This window comes from Panthera uncia, assembly GCF_023721935.1.
Source record: "Panthera uncia isolate 11264 chromosome B2 unlocalized genomic scaffold, Puncia_PCG_1.0 HiC_scaffold_24, whole genome shotgun sequence".
In the NCBI taxonomy this organism is placed as follows: Eukaryota; Metazoa; Chordata; class Mammalia; order Carnivora; family Felidae; genus Panthera; species Panthera uncia.
In genome coordinates, this window is record NW_026057580.1 from 91,500,222 (window position 1) to 91,522,300 (window position 22,079).

Below are 22,079 nucleotides of genomic sequence, written 5' to 3' on the forward strand. Positions count from 1 at the left end.
TGGCTTATCTATTCATGTGCTCTGTCATTAAATGATTTGTAGTATCTTCTGGTTATCACTGAATGGTCAAGGCTGGGAATAAACTAGACACTGCATTCTCTTTTCCAATCCTCTGAAAACAGAACTCTATTTCTTCAGGATAAACTAAAACACTTTGTAACCACCCCCCCCTCCCCTGTTGTCCTTAAAAGAATATGTTTATCTTACCTGGGACTGACATAAAGCTTGGCTTCAGACCTTAATGACGAAGGAAGATGCCTTTATTGTGAGAAAGGAGAACCTTGTCTCATTTGGCTTGTTGTGATCACAGGGAAAACCGAACAGAACCATTTGGTCAGGTCCCACAAAAAAGCATTTGCATTTCCCAGACAATGAAGAGTTAATTAATGCAAAACTCTTCCAAGCCAATCAAACGCATTTAAAGAATAACATCCTGGCACAGAGCACCTCCTCAAGATTACGGGACCGACCAGGAGAGGCACATACTGCCTGGGGGCACAGCCAGAGGTCATTTACCTCGCTCAAGGATCAAGAAGCCCTGTTGAGGCCAGGGGTCTGACAGGAAAAAAGCAGCACAGAAATACGGTATCATTTTCCTCCAGTGGAAAATAACTTCAGGGGGCATTTCCTGAGATGATCATGGGTGTAAGCCAAGCTCATCATGCCTCTCTGTTCATTCTTTATTCTAGCATTGAGGTAATACTGAGCAAAGGGAGAAAATACCCTCAAATCTATCTAGTGTAGCTTGTACAGAATTCTTCAAATTTAATTGTTCAAGGAACATCGCCTGGCTAAAATAAACACTGTAAATTCTAAGAATATTATGTTTCACGGAATTCATTGTTCCGAACAGCAACCACTGAAAATCCTGAAACCTTTAAATCAATTAATTGTCTTAAAAAAAAATGTATCTTGCCCTTCCGAAGAGTAAGGGCAATAATATATAGCTGTTATTTTTATTTTCCCAGAGTGCCCTCTGTATCCCAAAGTAGTCTTGATAGACACAAAAATTCTTGTCTGGAATGTCTACCAGAAAGTCTTCCACAGTATCTCTACTTCCTCTTACTTTTGGTAGCAAGTGTGCATTAATCTTGTTTATTCAAGAGTTTCTAAATGAGCTGTATGAAAAGGTGCAGAGAAAAGATAATGCAGTACAAGTGGTTAGAGTGCAGCAGAGAGAATTGAAAAATTACCAAATAGAAACATGATAACATTTATCGAGCACCACTATGTGTAGGTACTACTCTAAATGTTTTATATGTATCAACTCATTTCATCCTGAGCTCTAATAATCACAGGTATTTTCCGTGTATTTTTAAAAAATGGGCATGGAGAAGTCAACCCAGACCAGTGGCCACAAATAAGAGGTAGGAGACTTCCAAATTTCAAGTGCTCTTATTGCCTGTTCTGGGAGTTTGCAATCCCCAAACATTCTAGGGGAAAGGGTGGCTGTCTTCATCTGCCACGTAACCCTGGCTCTGATGCAGGCCATCCTCTCGCCAATGGCAATGGGATATATCACGAACTCAAGGCACAACAGTAAAATGGAAAGAAAGAATAATTGAGGAGAGCAGGTGGCAAAATGAAAGCGATGGATAAAGTGTTTTTGACAAGAGAAACACAAGCGATGTTTATATACATAATTTCAAGTGGGAAAAAAATTTAAAGACAACAGTTTTGGGTCATTAAATATAGGCCGTATCAATTCAATTAACAGGTAACAATGATCTAAGGAATGTGTTAATAAGACCAGCAACTCAACTGAAGGTCTATGCATTGCTTCACACTAAAGTAAATTACAGAAATGTATCAAAATTTGTGGAAAAGGAGAATGGGAAAGTGGCAAAGAACAGCCAGTTAGCAGGTAAAAAGCACCCTGAGTGTAACAATGAAGAAGGAAGGTGGGAAGGGGGGGGGGCGGGGTGGAAAATGAGGAAATGGCATTGGACAACACTGGAGGGGGAGCGAGAGAATTGACACAAGTTAGTGGTGACGGAAACTGCAAAGACAGACACTTTTTCAGCTGTGAGGCAGGCAGTTAGCATGAAGCTACATACAGTGTGGAGATCCCAAAGCATGAGAGCCCTAAACTATTTAGATCCTATGAAACAGGAATGAAAGCAATTTTAAAGGTTCCCCAATTAGCTGGACATTCGGAAAAACTTTCATGACTTGCGTAGAAGCATGACACTCATAGGCAGAAAATAAACGATCTTGAAATAAGCTGTACATTTTGCTCCAGAAAAAAATCTCGGATGTGATGTGACAGCTGCCAGGAGAGTTCTTTCGCAGAGAACACAGAACACTGTGGTCCAGCTAATTGAACACACACTGCACACAGAGCATTACTCCAGGGCGCCGAGGACGGAGGTTGGATAAGCATGTTTAAGACCCAATCACCAATTAGAATTCTAAGTGGCTCTGGTAGAAGTCACTTATAATCTGTGCACTTGGTTTCCACACGCAGGTGGTAGGAATGTCTACTTGATTTTTGACCGCCTCCTGGCGGGTACTGTGAGAATTAGGGTTGCTATCAGCTCACTGGGGCGCCATGGATGGAAAAAAAAAATCATAAAACCACCAAGAATTATTTGTAAAGAGGGTTAATGATCACGAAGAGACTTGCAGAGGCAAAATATTTTTAAAGGGAACTTTATGAAGAGGCTGTGTAATTTCCTAAGTGCCAAAGACAAGGGCTGGTAGATGGGTTATGGAGATCTACCAACTGTGCCACAGAAAACCAAACCGGCTCACTATGAAAGAGATGTTGCCAAAAGCCAAATACGTATCTTTCTTTGCAATGAGATATCGGCTCTCTACTAACTTCTCATTAAACTAATTGGCTTATTTGGGCATGCTTTGCATTTCAAAAACGTAGAGGAGTTATAACTAATTACAATAACCAGTGTTTGGCACATTCTCCATATTTTCAAAGTATGTAACAAATGAGAACACTATAATTAGCCTTCCCCACAACTCTTAGACATTTGAGAGGGTACTAATTCCTAGATTACATAGAAAGACTGGCACAGGGAGGGGAAGTAGCTCGCCCACAGCCACATCATGAAACTCTCGCTTAAATTGACTTGGGCTCTGATTTTATTCCTCAGTCAATATATTAGTATTAAATTATGTCTACTTCTGATCATGTGCTCAGATGCAGGGGCAGAAAGAACGGTGGGAAAGGGATAGGTCTTTCTGGTGATGTCACAAACACACAGAAGCATCTGAAGCCATCTCATCACAAGGAGGGACACCCTTGGTTTGCCTGGCATCTGGGGTCCAGGTAAGATGCTTAGGTGGATGCTAAGGAGGGAACAATACCAGGGCCGCGAAACCAACACCGGCAGACATTTTCAAAGCCACTGCACCCAAGGAGAGAGAAGCAAACACACTGGGAAAGACGGAGACGTGATTATGATGAATACTGGAGGCTCAGATGTGCTTCCGAAAGAGGACTTGACCTCACCAAGAAAGTTGCACCTCGAACAGTTTTACCTGGGTCTCCAGACAAGGCAGCCGCGCTTTTGCTTCTGGCCAGGAACGCATGTGTGGGCGTCAGCAGTCTGTTAACAACGCTGCTCTCCCATGGGCTGAGCTGCAGGCGGCGAGCTAAACGTCACCACATAAGCAAGATGTTAGAGGAATTCTTTCGAGGGGCAGGAGAGTGCACAAGAACATCATACTTATGGCTTCCACGTGCCAGGCCTTGGAGAGACGAGGCTCTCCAGGGAGGACAGTCGGCAGAGAGACCGGGAGACAGGAACTCTGCCCAAAGGAGGAGCTATTCCATAACGCTGCCTTTCTTCAAGATGTTAGTGTTATGGATGCAGAGTTTGCTAACCACCCTCCTTTAGGAACGAACAAGTAACAAACAAAACAGAAATAGCGTGTCGACCACGGGTATGGGATGTAGTCGTACCAATCGGCCCTCATCAGGATGGGCAGTGGGCTGAAGGCACACATCTCAACCCAAGGGCTTCCTAAGTACCCTGAACAATCAACTCCAACAGAGGCTTTGGCAGCTAATGAAAGACTGCATTTCTGTATCAATAAAGACAGAAAGGGTCTCCATGACATTCTGCCAGATGTCATGAACTGTGGCTTCGGCACTTGGGGGAAATGAGAGATAATAAAATGAAAGAGGATCCAGGCAAAGTTCTGTGTGGGATTTCCTTTTGACTTTTCCATTCAGCAAGCCAGGTTCTTTCAGGTCCCTGTTTGGCAACAACATAAACATTTTGGCAGAGAATGAGGGTGAACCTGAAGCAAGATAAAAATTAAACAGAAAAGCCAAAAGCCAATATAAACTCAATCTTGGAAATTACCAGTGGGTGTGTGAAGGCTCCAGAAAATAAATTTAGAAGAACACAATGAAATATAGTCTCAAATTGTACTGGGGCTTGGTTGGCAAGACCATTGTCAGGATATATGTGCTAATCATAAATTAACTATTTTGCTTATATTGTTAGCTTTGAGTGGTGGCCCATGAAAATATAGAAGCTACTTTCCAAAAATATCAGGAAAGAAGCTAGCAAAATCCTGCAAATATCACTAAAGTGATCATATGTCTCTGTTTTAGAATACACTCCAAGTCACTTACAAAAGTCTTTAAAACTGTCTAAACCTGACAAGGCCACTTCTGTTTGGTACCATAAACAGCAGGTGTACATCCTGTTGTCTCTGGAGTGACTTTTTTTTTTTTTTAATAACCTTTTATATGTTGAATTTTCAAGAAATGGCATCTAAATTCTAGAATATTAGTTTTAGTTAAACAGAAGTTATCTGATGTTAAATGTTGTTATAAAAAATATCTCCTCCTACTTGAAAGGAATTACCAACCTCCAAAAAGCATCTTAAGTTTCTGACTTTATTTTTAAAAAGAAGCTATTTTGATCAAGGCTATGGTGAATTTAAGAATTAGTGAATTGTTTATTAGATTTTGTTATTAGGAGAGTCTTCATAGTTAAATTGAATCTTATCTGATAGACACAAATAAAAGGATAATATAGATGTTATATGTTGTATACGGACAATTACACATATAATATAGAAATAGCTGCAGAGTAGAACACATAAGGGAATAAGTGCTGTTACATACTATACTACGGCAGTGTGCATGTGGGCATCAGTCACAGAATTTAAAGCAAACTAAAAGTGGAATACATTCACAGAATAAAACCACTGGGAAAGGTGATGAGGATACATGAAAATCTTCAAAAGAACTATATTTTCAAGTAGATGAGAAAGGGAAGAGAGGAATGCTTCCTCTCCCTGATAAACTCTGTAGGAGGGCTGGCTTAGAATTGCAGAGATGGTTTATCATTGAAAAGACAGCTCTTTTCTTTCCCCCTGGATTAAGAAGTTCATTAACTTTATGTCTGTGAGACTTTAAAGCATCAACCAAAGAATTTGCCTCAAAGGAAGATTAAAAACCTCTGACTTGTGTTGAAAGCAAATCTGAAGAAATTTGTTTTATAGCTCTGACACTGTGAATGAAAGCTTTTGCCAGAAGAAACATGTTTCCCCTTCCTCTGCATTCATTACTATGCCCTGAACAAGATAGAGATAGATGTCTTTCATAAGACGACTTTTTAATAAAGGTTAGGACAGGAGTTAGTTTATTGTTTATTGTTTTTTCTTTTTTTTCACCTAGCAGGGCCTGATTTTATTTTTTAATTTTTTTTAATGTTTATTTATTTTTGAGACAGAGAGAGACAGAGCATGAACGGGGGAAGGTCAGAGAGAGGGAGACACAGAATCTGAAACAGGCTCCAGGCTCTGAGCTGTCAGCACAGAGCCCGACGCGGGGCTCAAACTCACGGACCGCGAGATCATGACCTGAGCTGAAGGCGGCCGCTTAACCGACTGAGCCACCCAGGCGCCCCAAGGGCCTGATTTGAAGATGAAGGAAGAGATATTAATTCTTGTGAAACAACTCTATAGTATTGATCCTACTTAAGCACTTAAAAAGGAGATACTGACAATTCCTATAATAGACCACGTGGACCAGGGGAGGCACATGAACATTAGAGGTATTTGCACTGCCACCTTCTTCCATAAGCAGGAAATCATTGTTCAGTTTCAGAAGAGTGTCATGCAAAAATCAGGCAAGTGTTGCCACATCCTGATATTTCATTAGAAGTAGGAAACCTAAATGTTACTTGATATATTCCATTTTTAGGATGATGGCAATGGATTCAACTTAAAGAACAAAACACCCTACTCCAGTCAAACAGAAGATGCCTGTGGGCAGAATTCAGCTTCAGGTCTACCACCATGCCCTGTGATCTAGATTCTAAGGAAAAATGTATGGACTAATTCTAATCAAACACTAGGCAACTTCATTTCTTGCTTTTTTGAAACTCCCTATTCTTCCTTGAGGGGGGAAAAAAAAACTGGTTAAGTAGGTAGCTTAAGAATATGAAGAAACACATTTTTAATGCAAAAATCTCCAGTGGCAAAAATCCCTCTATTGCAGCAATTAAAAAAGATCTTTGGTAATTAGAGGTTTCCTTTAACTCAGGTCATTTTATCAGTCTATATGACACTATATTCAAGTGTGATAATAAAAATATTTAAAAACAGGTAAGGCACAGGCACAGAGCTAATGGATGCCATGCATTAGCTCTGGAGGACCTGGGGAAGCACCGCGTGAGGAAGTGGATATTTACACCAAATGGTATGGAAACATTTCAGTATTTTTAATAACCAGTGGAGCGTTCCAGCTGAACCCTGACAGCACCAGAACCTCAATTTAATATCAGCCTTAAGCCCTGTGCTATAGGGTTGAGAAAGCTCAGACACTCTAGTAATGGTATATTCCCTTTACCAGATTTGTCTGTAAAAGCTTCTAATTTAATAATTTGATAAGAATGCTTCCTAACTTGATAATAAAGCATAACACCAACTTTTAAAAATAGCAGAAAAGCAAATTAACAAAATTACTTAAATTTTAAATTAGAGAAGTTCAAATTCAGAAGAATTTCTATTCTCATTAAAAGGCCTAGGCTCCTCACTGCCCTGAGGATTTGTCTAACTTAAAAAAAAGAAAACAAAATTGTTTCATGGACCATATGGAAGTTCCTGGATGAACTGAATCCTCCTTTCTGGCCAACCTTGACCTTGCCTATTAGACCCAGGAACTGGTTCACAATTCTTCTGACAAGGGGCCAGAGAAGCAGAATCCCCAAATTTAGTGCTTTCCCTCCGATTCTGTTAAGTTCAGCTTAGGATTCAATTTGATGAGCCCCGTGCGTGATTCAAGGGGCAGTTTCTTGGCCCTTGCCATGAACTGGCTATTGAACTTTCCCTGATCCTTAACCTCATCTAAAAAAGCACACATACAGTCAGAGTCGATCTAAGGAAGGGCACCACCCATGGGGTAAGAACAGAGGATGCAGGGGCGCCTGGGTGGCTCAGTCGGTTAAGGGTCCGACTTCGGCTCAGGTCATGATCTCGCGGTTTGTGAGTTCGAGCCCCGCGTGGGGCTCTGTGCGGATGGCTCAGAGCCTGAAGCCTGCTTCGGGTTCTGTGTCTCCCCATCTCTCTGCCCATCCCCCACTCACTCCGCTCCCCAAAAATAAATAAAATTAGTAAACATTAAAAAAAAAAAAAAGAATATCCAATCAGGGGCACCTGGGTGGCTCAGTTGGTTAAGCGTCTGACTTTGGCTCAGGTCATGATCTCACGGCTCGTGAGCTCAAGCCCTGCCATCAGGCTCTCTGCTGTCAGTATAGAGCTTGCTTCGGATCCTCTGTTTCCCTTTCTCTCTGCCCCTCCCCCGCATGTGTGCTTGCTCTCTCTCTCTCAAAAACAAACAAACATTAAAAAAAATTTTTAAAAAGCATATCCAATTAGATACTATCACGCAGAATCTATAAAACATCTTGCTAGTTGAAAGATCGTTGTCATCCCACAGAAGTGTGGTAGGATGTACTGTTTGGTTTATCGCTCATCTACCCCAATTTCAGCTGTGAAACTGTAGGAGGCAGTAAGCCAGGTTTGACATCAAAGCACTGTAAAATCCCAATTGCAGTTTGTCTTAGACATGGGTTGACACATTAAAGTGCTGAGTAAGTGACCAAATCCAAAGAAAAGATGAGTAGGCAATTGTAAGAATAGCATTCACATGATATATTTTATACTAAGGGGATGGGTTTGAAAATAAAGCCTTTTTATGAAAGGAGTTTTAGTTCATAATACTTTTCTCTAACATCTAAAAGGCCCCTAATTTGACTACATGTCTAATATCAATGATTTAGTTAGTCATCATCATTTACTAGTTATCATTTAGTTAATAGTTGAGCAAATTAGTTAAAAAAAAAAGAGGAATGGTGCAGGTTAAAAGGCAAGAATAGGAAGTTACTCAAACATTTACCGCTTTAAGAGAGTAGTTATTAGTTATAAAATAACAACAACAGGTATAACATTGTACATTACAATGACACAACTTTTATACAATACAAAATATATGAATACTCATACACACAGAACATGCACACATTGCATTCTTTTTAAAGACTGAACGTTTCCCAGTTTCTTAATAAAACATTCAAAATAACCACGACTTTGTTACTTTTAAAGAGTATATGTTTTCATATTGCACAACAATTCTTTGGTTTTCTAATTTAAAATCTTAGTTCTGTAAAACCGAAGCTTATCTTAAAAACTTGATTTTTTCCTTCTATGACATATAAATATGCAAAATAAAACTTTAATTTCATAAATAACTCAAAATTCATGTACTGTAAATCCATGGGATGAATAAAACTCAAAATTCAAATAAAACATTAATTGGAGGGATACGATTATTAAAAGTTTTAGGAAACTTCAATGATGATATATTCTTGAAGTTAGGCCAAATCCCTTAAGAGCAAAATGAATGGACACCAAAAACCAATCACACACACACAAGAAATGCAGTAAGGTTTTGTTAAATGAGAACTCAAACCGTAAAATGAAATCTACCAACATGAATCATTTAAGAAGATTTTTTAGAAAGTCAAAGCTTGGAATTCCCAAAGTACAGATGAGAAGTCAAAGACAATATGATTGAAGTAAAGTAAGTGTTCGTAACAAAGATTATCTGCATGTTGGTGGATAAGTGGGTGATTTCTGGAGCTGTAAACTCATTTACTAAAAAGTTGAGAAGCACCGCTTTCATCACTGCTAAATGCAACCATTCAGCCAAGTTCTAACATGAGCAAGGTTCTTGTCGCAAGGGAAATGCTGCTCAGCCGCTTATTGCTTTTTTATTCTGAAGTTTTGTTCTTCCTATTTAAGAAACGTAGGGAAAGCAACTTCAGATGCTGATTTTTAGCTGTAAACATCCAGAAAAAAAAAAGAAGCATTAAGTAAATAACAGAACACTTTTTTGTTGTTGTTTTGTTTTCCTTTTGACTGTACCTCTATCTGGAGAATTTAGTAAAGTTGCAGATGAAGAGGAGAGCCGCTTGCTAATGACGGGATCGACATGTTTCGAAAGATTCATGGTGGAAACTGACCGCCTGTCTGGATCTAAAACAAATGGAGATAATGCTAATTGACAGCCAGCATGCAGGATTGCAATTTCCTAGTTCACTGATGGAAGGAAAAACTAGGATTGGATGCTTTCAGCTCTATCACTAGATCTTACATAACAGCACAGTTTTCTAAGTGGATGTCTTAAAGGTAACTTAAAGGCCAGAAATAAAATTATTTTTCTCATCGGATAAAATAAACGTTTAGCACACCAGTTTGTCAGCCAGGAAAATTCAGGCGTATTGCTATAAGTACAACAGACAGATGAGGATCAAAGGCAGGCCAGTGGAGGGGAACTAAACTAATGGAGGCAGACTGGAAAACAAAGAGAGGATTGTAAAAGTGGATGCCCTCATAATTTTCCCAAGTAGGAACAAGGGGGTAGTAAGAGGGCTGGTAAAACAGAACGTAAACACTAGGAAAAAAAGAGGAATACCAGGTTCTATGCATTTGCTGATACCTCTGCTGGTAGAGTTACTTTACCTAGGGTGTTAATGTTCATTACAGAAAAACAGATTAAAAAGAAAGAAAGGGGCGCCTGGGTGGTTCAGTCAGTTAAGCACCTGACTCTTGATTGCGGCTCAGGTCATGATCTCATGGTTCATGCGATCGAGCCCCACATCGGGCTCTGTGCTGACACTGTGGAGCCTGCTTGGGATTCTCTCTCTCCCTCTCTCTCTGCCCTTCCCCCACTCTCTCTCTCTGACAAAATAAACTTTAAAAAGAAAAAGAAATACTCTGGGTATGGAAAGGATGGCTGCTATAGCATTTCTTTTTAAAAAGTCTATGAATAACCACACCTCTATGCCCGTTACACAGAGTCTAGTGCAGTTTACAAATGTAGAATCAGTCCACAAACTTGCCCAACAAAACTGACAGCAATATATAAAGAAAATTAGCATTCTTTCTCTTTAGCTTTATTAGTAATACTGTTCATCCTTCAGGTCAGTAATTTTAGAGTAATTCTTAAAGGTCAAGTCAGAAGAGAATAATAGCCATATAAAATAGGCAAAAATCACCTCTGTTAGTTTGTTGTCTGTGCAGCGGAACCAAATTATAACCATACTCATTAGAATAAATCACATTCCCTGAATAAAAGTGCACAGAACAAAAGTCTAAAAATCTCATTGTATTTATTTAGGAGGGCGAGTAGGTGTTCTGACCTGTGATAGCCAAAGGTAAAAAAGGTGTTGCCATATTTTGTTTTATTTTTCTATTGTTAGCTTCTTCTAAAACTAAAAACAAACAAAAATATTCTTTAGGTAGATGCCTTTAAAACCCAGTTCTCATGGGTCTAACACTGGTAGTCAGAACTTTACAGTAAACTTCTCTCCACAGAATAATCATTTTGGCCATTGTTTATAATGTACGGATAAACAAGGCTTCCCCCAACATCAGACATTCCTATCTCTACTGGGACACATTGGTATGGTTGAAGCAACTTCATTATAAAACAAACAAACCCAAACATTGTTTCTGTGACGTAAATTTACACTTAACTGATAGGCTCTTAGGGCAATCCTGAAGATTTAGGATAAAATATCAAAAGGAACATCTAAATGATAAAATGTAAGATCCAGGGGTATAAGGAACGATCAAAGTCATTTCTAAGTGAATCAAGCAATTCATTTTCTGATATTGTTTTATGTGTTAAGCTTTAGTTGAGGGACAGTGTGCCTAATTGGAGGCCTACTCTGCATGGTTAAAATTATGGAGGTGTCACATGTATTGATTGTATTACTTAATCTAATGAGAATTATATTACTTAATACAATAAAAATTTCCAATCGTTTCTTTTTCTCCCTGAACAAAATACAAATTCACGAAAGGATTTATTAAGAGTCAGTTTTGGGGTGCCTGGGTGGCTTAGTCGGTTAATCATCTGACTCGATTTCAGCTCAGGTCAGGATCTCACGGTTTGTGAGTTCGAGCCCCATGCTGGGCTCTGTGCTGATGGCATGGAGCCTGCTTGGGATGCCCTCTCTTCTTTCTCTCTCTGCCCCTCTCCACTTGTGCTGTCTCTGTCTCTCTTAAAATAAATAAATAAATAAATAAATAAATAAATAAATAAGTAAATACTTAATAAAAAAGAATCAGTTAAAAAAAATTTACAAACCAGCACTAGTCGATGTGTAAGCAGTAAGGCAACACACTGATTTAATATGGATTAAATTTAATTTCTAGGATCTGTTTTTTGATCAGCAAACACTAACTGAGTGCCCATCCTGAGTGAGGCATTGTTGTATATGAGTAAGACCAGGTCACTGCTCTTAACATCACAGCAGATCATTCTGACCTTTGAGAATTTTGGCAAATTCCAGTTATTTTCAAACTTCTCTGTTTAGCACAGCAGCAATCTTCTCTGATTCACAGCCCTTATAAAAATGGATTTTATGCAAGAGCTAACAAACACACTAGTTTCTCTTGCTGTGGGTGGCAGAAATGAAGGTCATATATTAAACTCTGAGTGTGGAAGCAAGAATTAAAGGCAAGTGACTGTATTTCCCCTTAAAAATATTTGAAAATCTGTAACAGAGTGTACTTCTGCTGGACACAAGTAAAACATGAAGCCAAGTAAAGGAAAAATAAGGTCATAAAAATATATACTATGACAGCTTTTCTGTATGGAACATTTACGTAAAACTGCCCTTAGGATAAAATATCACACATGAATGATCCTTATGATTACAGATTTGACACATGCCCACCCTGTACCACTGGGTCATTAAGAGCCAAGGAAAAAAAAGTGCTTTTAAGTATGGTTTAACGCCACAGGAAAGCTGTGATAATTTGCTTTCAGAATTTTTAAAACAGAGGTTCTAGAAGATACACTGAATGTTAGGAATAAAAGAAGAGAGTAAGCAAAAATCCATTGTTATTTAGGCTAAAACTAACAGTGGAAACAGCAGTACTGACAGGGGTGTGGGGTGGGGGGCACACCAACTGGATGTACTTCGATTCCAGGTAATCTATTAACTAAAAAACACTTTTTAAGGATTTTACCCAAAACGATCACTTAAAGAGAAAGTAAACACATCACATGTAATGACATTATTTCAACACCTTCAAGTCACCTGAGTTCTACCATCATCACACTTAAGAAACACTGTGCCATGCCCAGATCTAGGTCTATGCAATGGGGTATTAAGCATGCATTATGACTAAGGTGGTGACGGCTCAGCTAGCGATGAACTGGCCCTAGGTCAGAGGTGCTAGCTACAGGTCAGGCAACCGGCAACCACGGGGATGTCTGTACCAGATTTTCTAGTACCACCAAGAGTTGTGAAGTGGTGGTCCAGGCCTGCTAAATCGAGAAAGGTGAATGATGATGCAACAAAACCACCTGGGGACAGAATGTAAGACAATGATTTTTCAAAGTAAAAAAAAAAAAAAAAAAAAAAAAAAAAGTTATTAGACTCACACAGATGGAAAAAAACTGATGCACTATATAAAATTCAAGGTTCATTGAATTTACAGTACAAAAATAAAGCCTTTCACTACTTCCAAATTTCAGTATGATTTTATGTCTATTCAAGAACAAGGGAATAATAGCTGAGGCATTCACTGGTTCTGGTTTCAGAACCTGCACTTTCTCCCGCGGAGCATTAAAACTGCACACGCTCTAAGGTCTGAATACACAAGTTCATAGTATTGATTTTGATGGGTCAATACTGCTAGGATTCTTCCAGAGAGGAAGACAAAACTGGTGAATTTATTCCATAAACCTGACAACTTAATGTAAAGGATTACTTAAAATAATGCAGAGTGGAAACTGCACGTTTACTTAGAAACATTGCATAGATTTCTATCTCTTCAAGGAACTATGTAACCAAAGAGAAAAGCAGCCTGTGTTATGGGAGAGAGAGAATCTTATCTTACCTCCATCACCCTCTTATCCTCAAACAGCTAGGATCATCATTTCATTATAGTTGAATTATTTCAGCAGGATTTTTGTTTTGGAAACACAGACTTAGAGAAAAAGAAGCAACTGGCCTTTTACTGTCCAGGAAGAAAGTAGTGATTTTGAAGGCAATCACTGTTTGTTTACCTGCACTGTGGATGCTGGGGCTCCCATGGAGAGAGCCTCCCCATGACCAGCGGTTATGCTTCTGTCTTGGCTTCTGGCTCCTTTCCATTGTACGCCGTACAACAGCTTCATGGCGTTCCTCAAATGAAACGGAGTGGGAGTGGAAGATTAGATTCAACCTGGTTGCTTGAGGCTTCTTCAACTTAAGGCAGAATGGAGGAAGGCACCACTGAAATCTTTACCTTAGTACTCCTACTTCCTAACTTTGACGCCTTATCTTAGGGTGGGAGGAGTATCAACTTGGGATGGTTACTGAAATCATCAGGTCCCAGGTGATAAAGCGTCTCAATACTTTCATATGGGCGAACTGAACATAAATAAGTTATAGCTCGAAGACCAGACACCTGGGCTTTTAAAGTTTCTAGGGAAGTAACTGCAACAATCACGCCATTTGGGACCTGCCTTCCATACCCCAACCTCCCTAGAAGCTGTGACTATCTATAAAACTGATTCCTTAATTCTGCTGTGCACCCCAGCACCTTAATGGAAGGTTTCATAGTAAATGTGTTGCATTTCTGAAACGGACAAATCTCCTGTGTGCTTCCCGGGGCGGCGTCTTACTTTGTCTTCCTCCAGTCTCTGCCTCCGCTTTTCCTCCACAGCAGCCCTCCTCCGCTCCTCCTTCAGCCTCTGCTCTTCCAGCTTCTTCTTCCGCTCTTCCAGGTGCTTTTCATAGTGCTGCCGGGCTCGCTCTTCCCTTTCTAACCAGATGATTTCTCTCGCAGCTTTAGAAGAAAAACAAGGGAAATATAGGCTGGTTTAAAACTTAAACAGGCAGGACTGTATAAACAGCCCACAGGAACAGGTAGGAGTTCTTTGGTTTTGTCTTTACCAAGCCTGGCCTTTGCTTTCCTCACATTTTCAGGAAAAAGTACCACTGTTAATTTATAGCATAATTTAGTATGCTGACAATGAGGTCCAAGAAGATGCACTGAATTCTACTTTTTGGGAATCCCCTACAGTCCTGCAGTTTGGTATATTATTACAACAGAGTAATGCATACATCACATGCTCTGGTCTCAATTCTGACTATTGACAAAACCAATGGCACCATCCCTCTCTCTCTCTCTCTAAAAAAATGGGATCATCCTCGAGATCAAAAGCCTGCGACTACATTTGTTTCAACAAAGCACTGGTTCTCTGAAAACATTAAAAGAATTTGGGACAAAATCCCCAGAATTGATGGTTGATAAAAGATACATTAAATGCCTCGTGGATTTATCACACTGAGTCACCTAAGTGACGTGAGGGACTAAGTAAGCAGATCTGGTGTCTGAGATGCTCACGCTCTGGTTAGATAAGACTTACTATCACAGCCTGAATGAAAATAAACAATTCAAAAAATATTGTTCAGTGATGGAATGCTTCTTTTCTCCTTTACATATCCATGTTCCTTCCTTCCTCATTTTAGGGGAACACATAGCCAACAAAACTTTTTTTTTTTTTTTTTTTAGTATGATGCTTCCTTGAGCTGTGATAAACCTATCTTTAATGTGATCTATTAACACAGTAGGTAAAAGAGTCCAAACAAAATTTAGAGCATAAACCCTGAGGATACTGAATGGCATATAAGTTAAAATGTTATTGAAAAAAAATTTTTTTTTAACATTTATTTATTTTTGAGACAGAGAGACAGCATGAACAGGGGAGGGTCAGAGAAAGAGGGAGACACAGAATCTGAAACAGGCTCCAGGCTCTGAGCTGTCAGCACAGAGCCCGACACGGGGCTCGAACCCATGGATTGTGAGATCATGACCTGAGCCGAAGTCGGACGCTTAACCGACTGAGCCACCTAGGCACCCCAAAATGTTATTTTTTTAATAGAAAAAAAATGCAGAACATTTCAGTTTCCTCTAAATGTTTAAGGTTAACAATTCTGTATTTCTGCTACCATTATACCTTTTCTAAAGCTGTTCACTTGAGGAGACAAATCCACTGAAGGAAATCTGAATGGACTTTACTTGTGTGAAAGAACAAGGATGATGCAAGATGAGTTTGTCCTGTGACATTACTCAGAGAGAACTGGGTTCTCCCAGCAGCACTGCCACTAATGGGTGGGGAGATCTCAAGACACGTTCATTTGAATTTCAGTTTTCTCTTGCCTAAAAGACGTGGAAATTGATCTTCAAGAGTCCTTCCAATTTTAAAAGCCGATGGTTCTAAAGAAAGTCTCAGGCCCATGTTGAAACTTGGAGTAAAAGCACATAGTATGTGCTCAATAAATATTTGCTAAATGAGTGAATAAATATAAACACCATGAGAATACACATTGAAAGTAACAGATGGGGAACATAATTCTAACATTTTTTAAAGGTGAATTTACTGTGATCACATACCCTCATGCACACATCTTTTGGATTTCCTGAATACCTTACTAGCTGACTTTCAATGATACCACACATTTTAGTTCATTTAAAAAGCTGGATTTCCAGTGACAGATTTTTGTCAAAGCTTAAACAGTTCGAAATATTAAAAGGCAAAATGAAGGTCTTCCTCTAACCTTAAACCCTCTTATGTTCCACTTCTACCTTTTCTGCAAATGTAAAAGAAAGTAAAAATCCATGTATTACTGTAGTATGGCACTTCTGCTCTGCATCTTGGTCTTTTCGCTGAAAATAGATCTTAGAGATCTCTGCATACCAACACGTGAAACATGAATCTAACAACCTTTTAAATGGCGGTATAATATTTCACTGTCTACATACCACATTTTATTTTTTTACATATTTTTTAAAGAGTATTTATCTTGAGAGAGACAGAGACAATGTGAGTGGGGAAGGGTAGAAAGAGGGGGAGAGAGAGGATCCCAAGCAGGGTCCGTGCTGCAAGCACAGAGACCGACCCAGGGCTCAAACTCATGAAACTGTGAGATCATGACCTGAGCCAAAGCCATGAGTTGGATGCTTAACCGGCTGAGCCACCCAGGTGCCCCAACATACCTTATTTTATATAACCAAATACTTATTGATAGATTTTCTTAGTTGTTTCCAGTATTTTACCAATTCAGACCTTGAGTGACATTGTGTTATCATAACCTCTGTAGAGATGTGAGCATATCTACATAGAAGTAGAATTGCTGAATCCAAGGGAATATACACTTAAATTAAAAAAAAATTTTTTTAATGTTTGTTTATTTTTGAAAGAGACAGAGATAGAATGCGAGTGGGTTGGGGCAGAGAGAGAGGGAGGCACAGAATCTGAAGCAGGCTCCAGGCTCTGAGCTGTCAGCACAGAGCCCGACACAGGACTTGAACTCACAGACTGCGAGATCATGACCTGAGCCGAAGTCGGATGCTCAACCGACTGAGCCACCCAGGTGCCCCTACACTTAAAATTTTGATAGATACTCTCACACTGTCCTCTGTGGAAGTCACACCAATTTATACTCCCACAGGCAATGGGTAAGGGTCTCAGGCAGAAAAAAGAAATAGCTTTATACCCTGAAGCCTGGATACAGGCAGCAAGACCCATCTATTTCTTAACTCTTGGCTTTCAAACTATATAGTCTTTGACTTTTATACCCCATGTTGAGGAAAACTTCAGATTCTTTGAGGATATTTATGAATGTCATCTTGTCTTTTCCTATAAGATGTCCCAGAAGCCAAAAGACAAAACAAGAAAAAATGCTTATGAAATATTAAGAAAATATTTTTTTAAAACCGGTAAGATATATTTGTAAAATAAGAATTTATCAATTCACAGGTAATTTTCCTTAAGTCATGTTTTTCATCAGGCTATTTTCTTGCTCATGCGTATTTGTGGTTATTTTCTCACTTAACTGAAACTCCACTGACTTCTAAAGTCCTACCTAAACTTGGCCTTAATATCCTTATGTGGCCTTATTCTGCATTGCTTTCCAGAAGAGCCTCTTACTTCTAATTAGTCCTGTTTCCTTATTGCACCTCCCAAATAACCCATGCTTCTTCCATGTCTTTGCTTCCATGGTTTCCCTGTTGAGAAAGCTGCCATCATTGTTAATTCCAACAGATCCATCCTTTAAGGCAGGGGTCTTACAATGTATTTCAGGATCACCTCTGGAAGGGGGTATGTGTGTATGTGTGTGTTGGGGGGATAGTAGTTAAAATGCAAATTCCTGGGCTCCAACCCTCATATTCATATTTATTAATTCTAGGATGGGGCCCAGAAAACTGCCTCCCAAGAGATTCTAGGTGGTCCCAAGTGGTCTACTGATGGCATTTGGAGGAACACTGCCCTCAAGGTCTTCTGCAGGAGCTTCAGCTCTTCTGGGGGGTGGGGGGTGTCAATGCTGCTCTTACGACATCTACCACAGACTTCGGCATTTCTTCTATTCTGATTTCTAGGTAGCAAAGGTTTTCTTTGCTTTCCCCCCTTCCCCTCATTCACCATAGTGCTTTTCACAACTTGAACATATCTAAAAGTCTTAATAATTACTTCCTGATTCACTGGGCACTACTTCCTGATTCATTCACCCATAACTGTGTGGTCTTGGGTAAGTTACTTAACCTCCCAATGCCTCACTTTTGTCAGAGTAAACTGTGGCTAAATATAGGACCTTCCCCATGGGTTTCCTGTAAGGAGTAAAAGAAGAACTACACTTAACATAGTTTTAGGGTATGTTATTAGTAAACATTATTAAACATTCAACAAATATTAGCGATTATTGCCAAATCTGTCGTCGTCGTCATCATCATCATCATCATCATCACTATGATTTCAATTCAGAAAATCAAAGGTAGTGCTTAAGGTTGTGCTATAAATCACTAGAGGGCTAGAGGTTACAAAATAATTAATTTACCTCAAATAATCCTTTTAAGGAATAATATTTCCTTATCCATTGAGCTCTAATTGAGTTCTACTTCTATTTTCTACCAGGAAGTGGAGATCCTATTACCTTGCCTTTAAAGTTACAAAGAGAATGGGGCAAACGATGGTGAAAGAGCAAACAACACTTTTGTATTATTGTAGACTCTGTTGGTGAGCGTTAGCAATATTACCAAGTACAGATCATGTATCTTTTAAATTGAAGGACAGCACATAAAATATTTCGATTAATGAGAAGTAGAAGTTAATTTATTCTAAGAAAGTTAATTTAATTTACTTATTTAAAACACTGTGTAAATGATAAGTAATGTCAAAGTCTTGTATTTTCTCCTTCAGAAATGAGAGATTTGAACACAAGAAAATAATCAGCAACTGCTATGGACTGAACTTGCCCTCTTCCGCCCCACTCCCACCCCCATCCCTAAATTCACATGTTGAAGCCTTAATGCTCAACGTGACTACATTTGGAGACAGGGCCTATAGAAGGTAATCCTGTTTAAATGAGGTCATAAGGGGAGCGCCTGGGTGGCTCAGTCGGTTAAGCTTCTGACTCTCGATTTCGGCTCAGGTCACGATCTCACAGTTGGTGAGATTGAGCTCCGTGTCAGGCTCCGCGTTGACATCTCAGAGTCTGCTTGGGATTTTTTCTCTCCCTTTCTCTCTGCCCCTGTCCCCCGTGTACATGCTCTCTCCCTCAAAATAAATAACAAATAAATAAATTTTTTTAAACAAATAAATAAATAAATGAGGTCATAAGGGTGAGGCCCTGACCCAATAGGCTTAGTGATTCTTATAAAAAGAGATACCAGAGAGCTCACTCTCCCTCTCTCTTCATGCTCAGAGGAAAGACCGCATGAGAAGAAAGCAGACCTCTGCAAACCAGAAGAGAGGTCTCACCAGAAAGTGAACCCTGCCAGAACCTTAATCTTGGGACTTTCCAGTGTCCCAAATGGTAAGAAAATAAATATCTGCTGTTTAAGCCCCCCAGTCTATGGTATTTCGTTATGGCAGCCTGAGCAGATGAGTACAACAATTTCTTCACATTCAAGTCATTAACAATCACTCATTTCATAGAGGCAGCTCTGTAAAAGAACAGCATGTACAAAAAAGGAATCATAGTATTATTAACCTTTATTCTCGTGAAGTTCTAATTTTTCCCTGGATTCTGGGTATCAGAACATAAAATAAAATGAAAACCCACTGAAGCCCCTGGAACACTGGCCATTAATAAATCAGTTCCACCCCTGAGCTGCTGCTACTGGGATCATACTTTAATGACACTAACAATATATCAGTGCCATGCAAAGGGGACACTATTAACAGTATGACAGCGATACATAAAGGAGAAACTCACCATCATTTTGGACTCCATTTAGAAACACACAGTGACTCTTGTACTAAAAGGAATTCAAAAATGATAGGCAAAGTCCTGTAGCGGATAAAGCACAGGCTCAGGGCTCACAGGACTGGGAGTCCACCCCCAGGCCTGCCATTTACCATTCATCTGCCACTGAGCAAGTGGTGACTTCTGTGGTCTCATTTCCTCAAGCTGCTATGGTGCCATTTTCCTGACAGGGTCTCGGTGGGCTCAGGGTGACATGCGGAGTGCTCAGCCCAGGGCCAACACACAGCAGGAGCTCAATACATACAGATAATTATCGTGAGCGAATCTTTATGACAAGCAGACCGATTCCTGCCCTGCTGCCCCAGAGGGAATGCAGCTGATGGGAAGAACACAGGTAGGACCAACTACTCAGACAGAATACTCGTGGGCTGGATGGACTCCCTGCTCCAGTCACTCAACAATCTAGTGCCTGGCCTGGTCCTTTTTTTTTTTTTTTTTTTTAATGTTTATTTACTTTTGAGAGAAAGGGAGAGACAGAGTACAAGCAGGGGAGAGGCAGGGAGAGAGGGAGACAGAATCCAAAGCAGGCTCCAGGCTCCGAGCTGTCAGCACAGAGCCTGATGCGGGGCTCGAACTCATGAGCCCTGAGATCATGACCTGAGCCGAAGTCGGACGCTCAACCGACTGAGCCACCTAGGCACCCTGCAGCCTGGTCCCGAATAGGCTTACATCTGTGTAAGTACAGGTGTCACTACCATATGACAAAAAAAAAAAAAAAAATGTGACATTCAGAGAGTAGAGCAATGTTATCACGTCATCTCTGAAACCTACAGAACTGCTGTGTTGGTTTCATATTAAGCTATGGAAGGATATGACTCGGTGCCTGCTAACACCGGGTACCAGCATAGCCAGGAATATCATAAAGAATCAGAAGATGACAAGTGCTAATATCTGAGTTCAGGCTTTGATTCTGCTACTAATTTTGCATGACTTTGGGAAAATCAGCCAACCTACCTGACTTCTAAATTAGAGGGTATGTACAAAATGATCTCCAAGATCTTTTCCAATTAACAGCCAGGACTCAATTTTTGTTTTTCTCTTTGAGGAGCTGTGTGTGATTACAATTAGGTCTCCCGCCCCTGAGGGGCCTTCCTCCCTGCACACCGTAGAAAACTAAATGGGACTGAGGGGCCGGGGGAGCAGTTTATACCTGTGGAAGACCCAAGAGCCCTCCTTATACATGGGCTGAAGGACTTTTGATAGAAGAATGCAATACTATCCATGACTTTCTATATTCAGGGCCAGGCTTCAAGGAGTGTTCAGCCTCTGCTAAAGTAAGTGGGGGTTGTGCTAAAGCACACAGATCAACCGATGTCCTTGGAATCTTTTAGTTAGTTACCACCTTACCCCAAATCCACTTTACTCCTTAAAAAATGTTGCCATCCTCCTCACCTGGCAGGTCTACTGAGCCCTACCCTGCTGGACCAGGAGACACAAACAACCCTCTCTCTCTGTCTCCCCCAGCCGGGAAACATGAGGCTTCTCCAATCCCAGGCATCTAAATCAGTATCTGTGGAATCACATGGTCTGCCATCCCCATTTTTTCACCTCGGTGAGATGTCTTCAGCTCACTTTGTGCTGACACCAAGTGATTCACAGGCATTATCTTCACAGCCACTCAGTGAGGCAGACACTGCTATTAACCTTATTATAAGAAGTCTGAGACACAGAGAAGTGACGTCACATGCCTGATGTCTCACAATAAGTCAGAGGTGGAACTGGAATTCAATCTCTGTACTGTCTGACTCTACAAGCAAACAATGAGCCATTATGTGGAAGGGCGTGATGTGCAACACCTCCCAGGGACTAGACTCCTGCTCTGTATTGGGGACAAGTTGGTCATCCAATGTGAAGAGCCTGATCTTCTCATATCACTCTTAGCCTTTATCATCACCTATTTACAAGACCCCTCACTTTTCAGATTTTAAGATCTTTTAATCTTCAGCCTCAAAGGCAAAGTCAGTTCTGGAGAAACAAATAATGGCTGCTTAGTCACAATGATTCATTTGTTTTATGTTAGAGCTTCAGCCTCTGCGTTACCAAATCCATCCTGCAACAAGCATTTATTCTTGCCAGTCCTGAGCTTGACTCATGATATAGCTGCTGTGGTATGTGCTCACATCCATATCCCTCCCACTAACGTGTATCCAGATCCCTTAGCTGTTCAGAGCCTGCCAGACAGCCTTACGGGCTTTTGTACACTACATTCATTAAGTGACCACTTCAGAGACTGGATGCCAAGATTAGCCACAGATCTGTCAA

The 22,079-nt window shown here is 40.2% G+C and overlaps 1 protein-coding gene across 6 annotated transcripts in view; it reads right to left on the reverse strand.

Annotated features, from left to right (window-relative positions):
• The window catches only part of MAP7 (microtubule associated protein 7), a 187,589-nt gene that overhangs the window by 26,324 nt on the left and 139,186 nt on the right, over window positions 1-22,079 (reverse strand). For all 6 annotated transcript variants that reach the window (XM_049654424.1, XM_049654426.1, XM_049654425.1 and 3 more), the window contains 4 exons: window positions 14,171-14,334; window positions 13,571-13,688; window positions 9,409-9,519; window positions 3,499-3,612 (listed from right to left, as the gene is read on the reverse strand). In XM_049654424.1, the coding sequence (XP_049510381.1) occupies window positions 3,499-3,612; window positions 9,409-9,519; window positions 13,571-13,688; window positions 14,171-14,334 (507 nt within the window). The remainder of the gene's footprint in view (window positions 1-3,498; window positions 3,613-9,408; window positions 9,520-13,570; window positions 13,689-14,170; window positions 14,335-22,079) is intronic.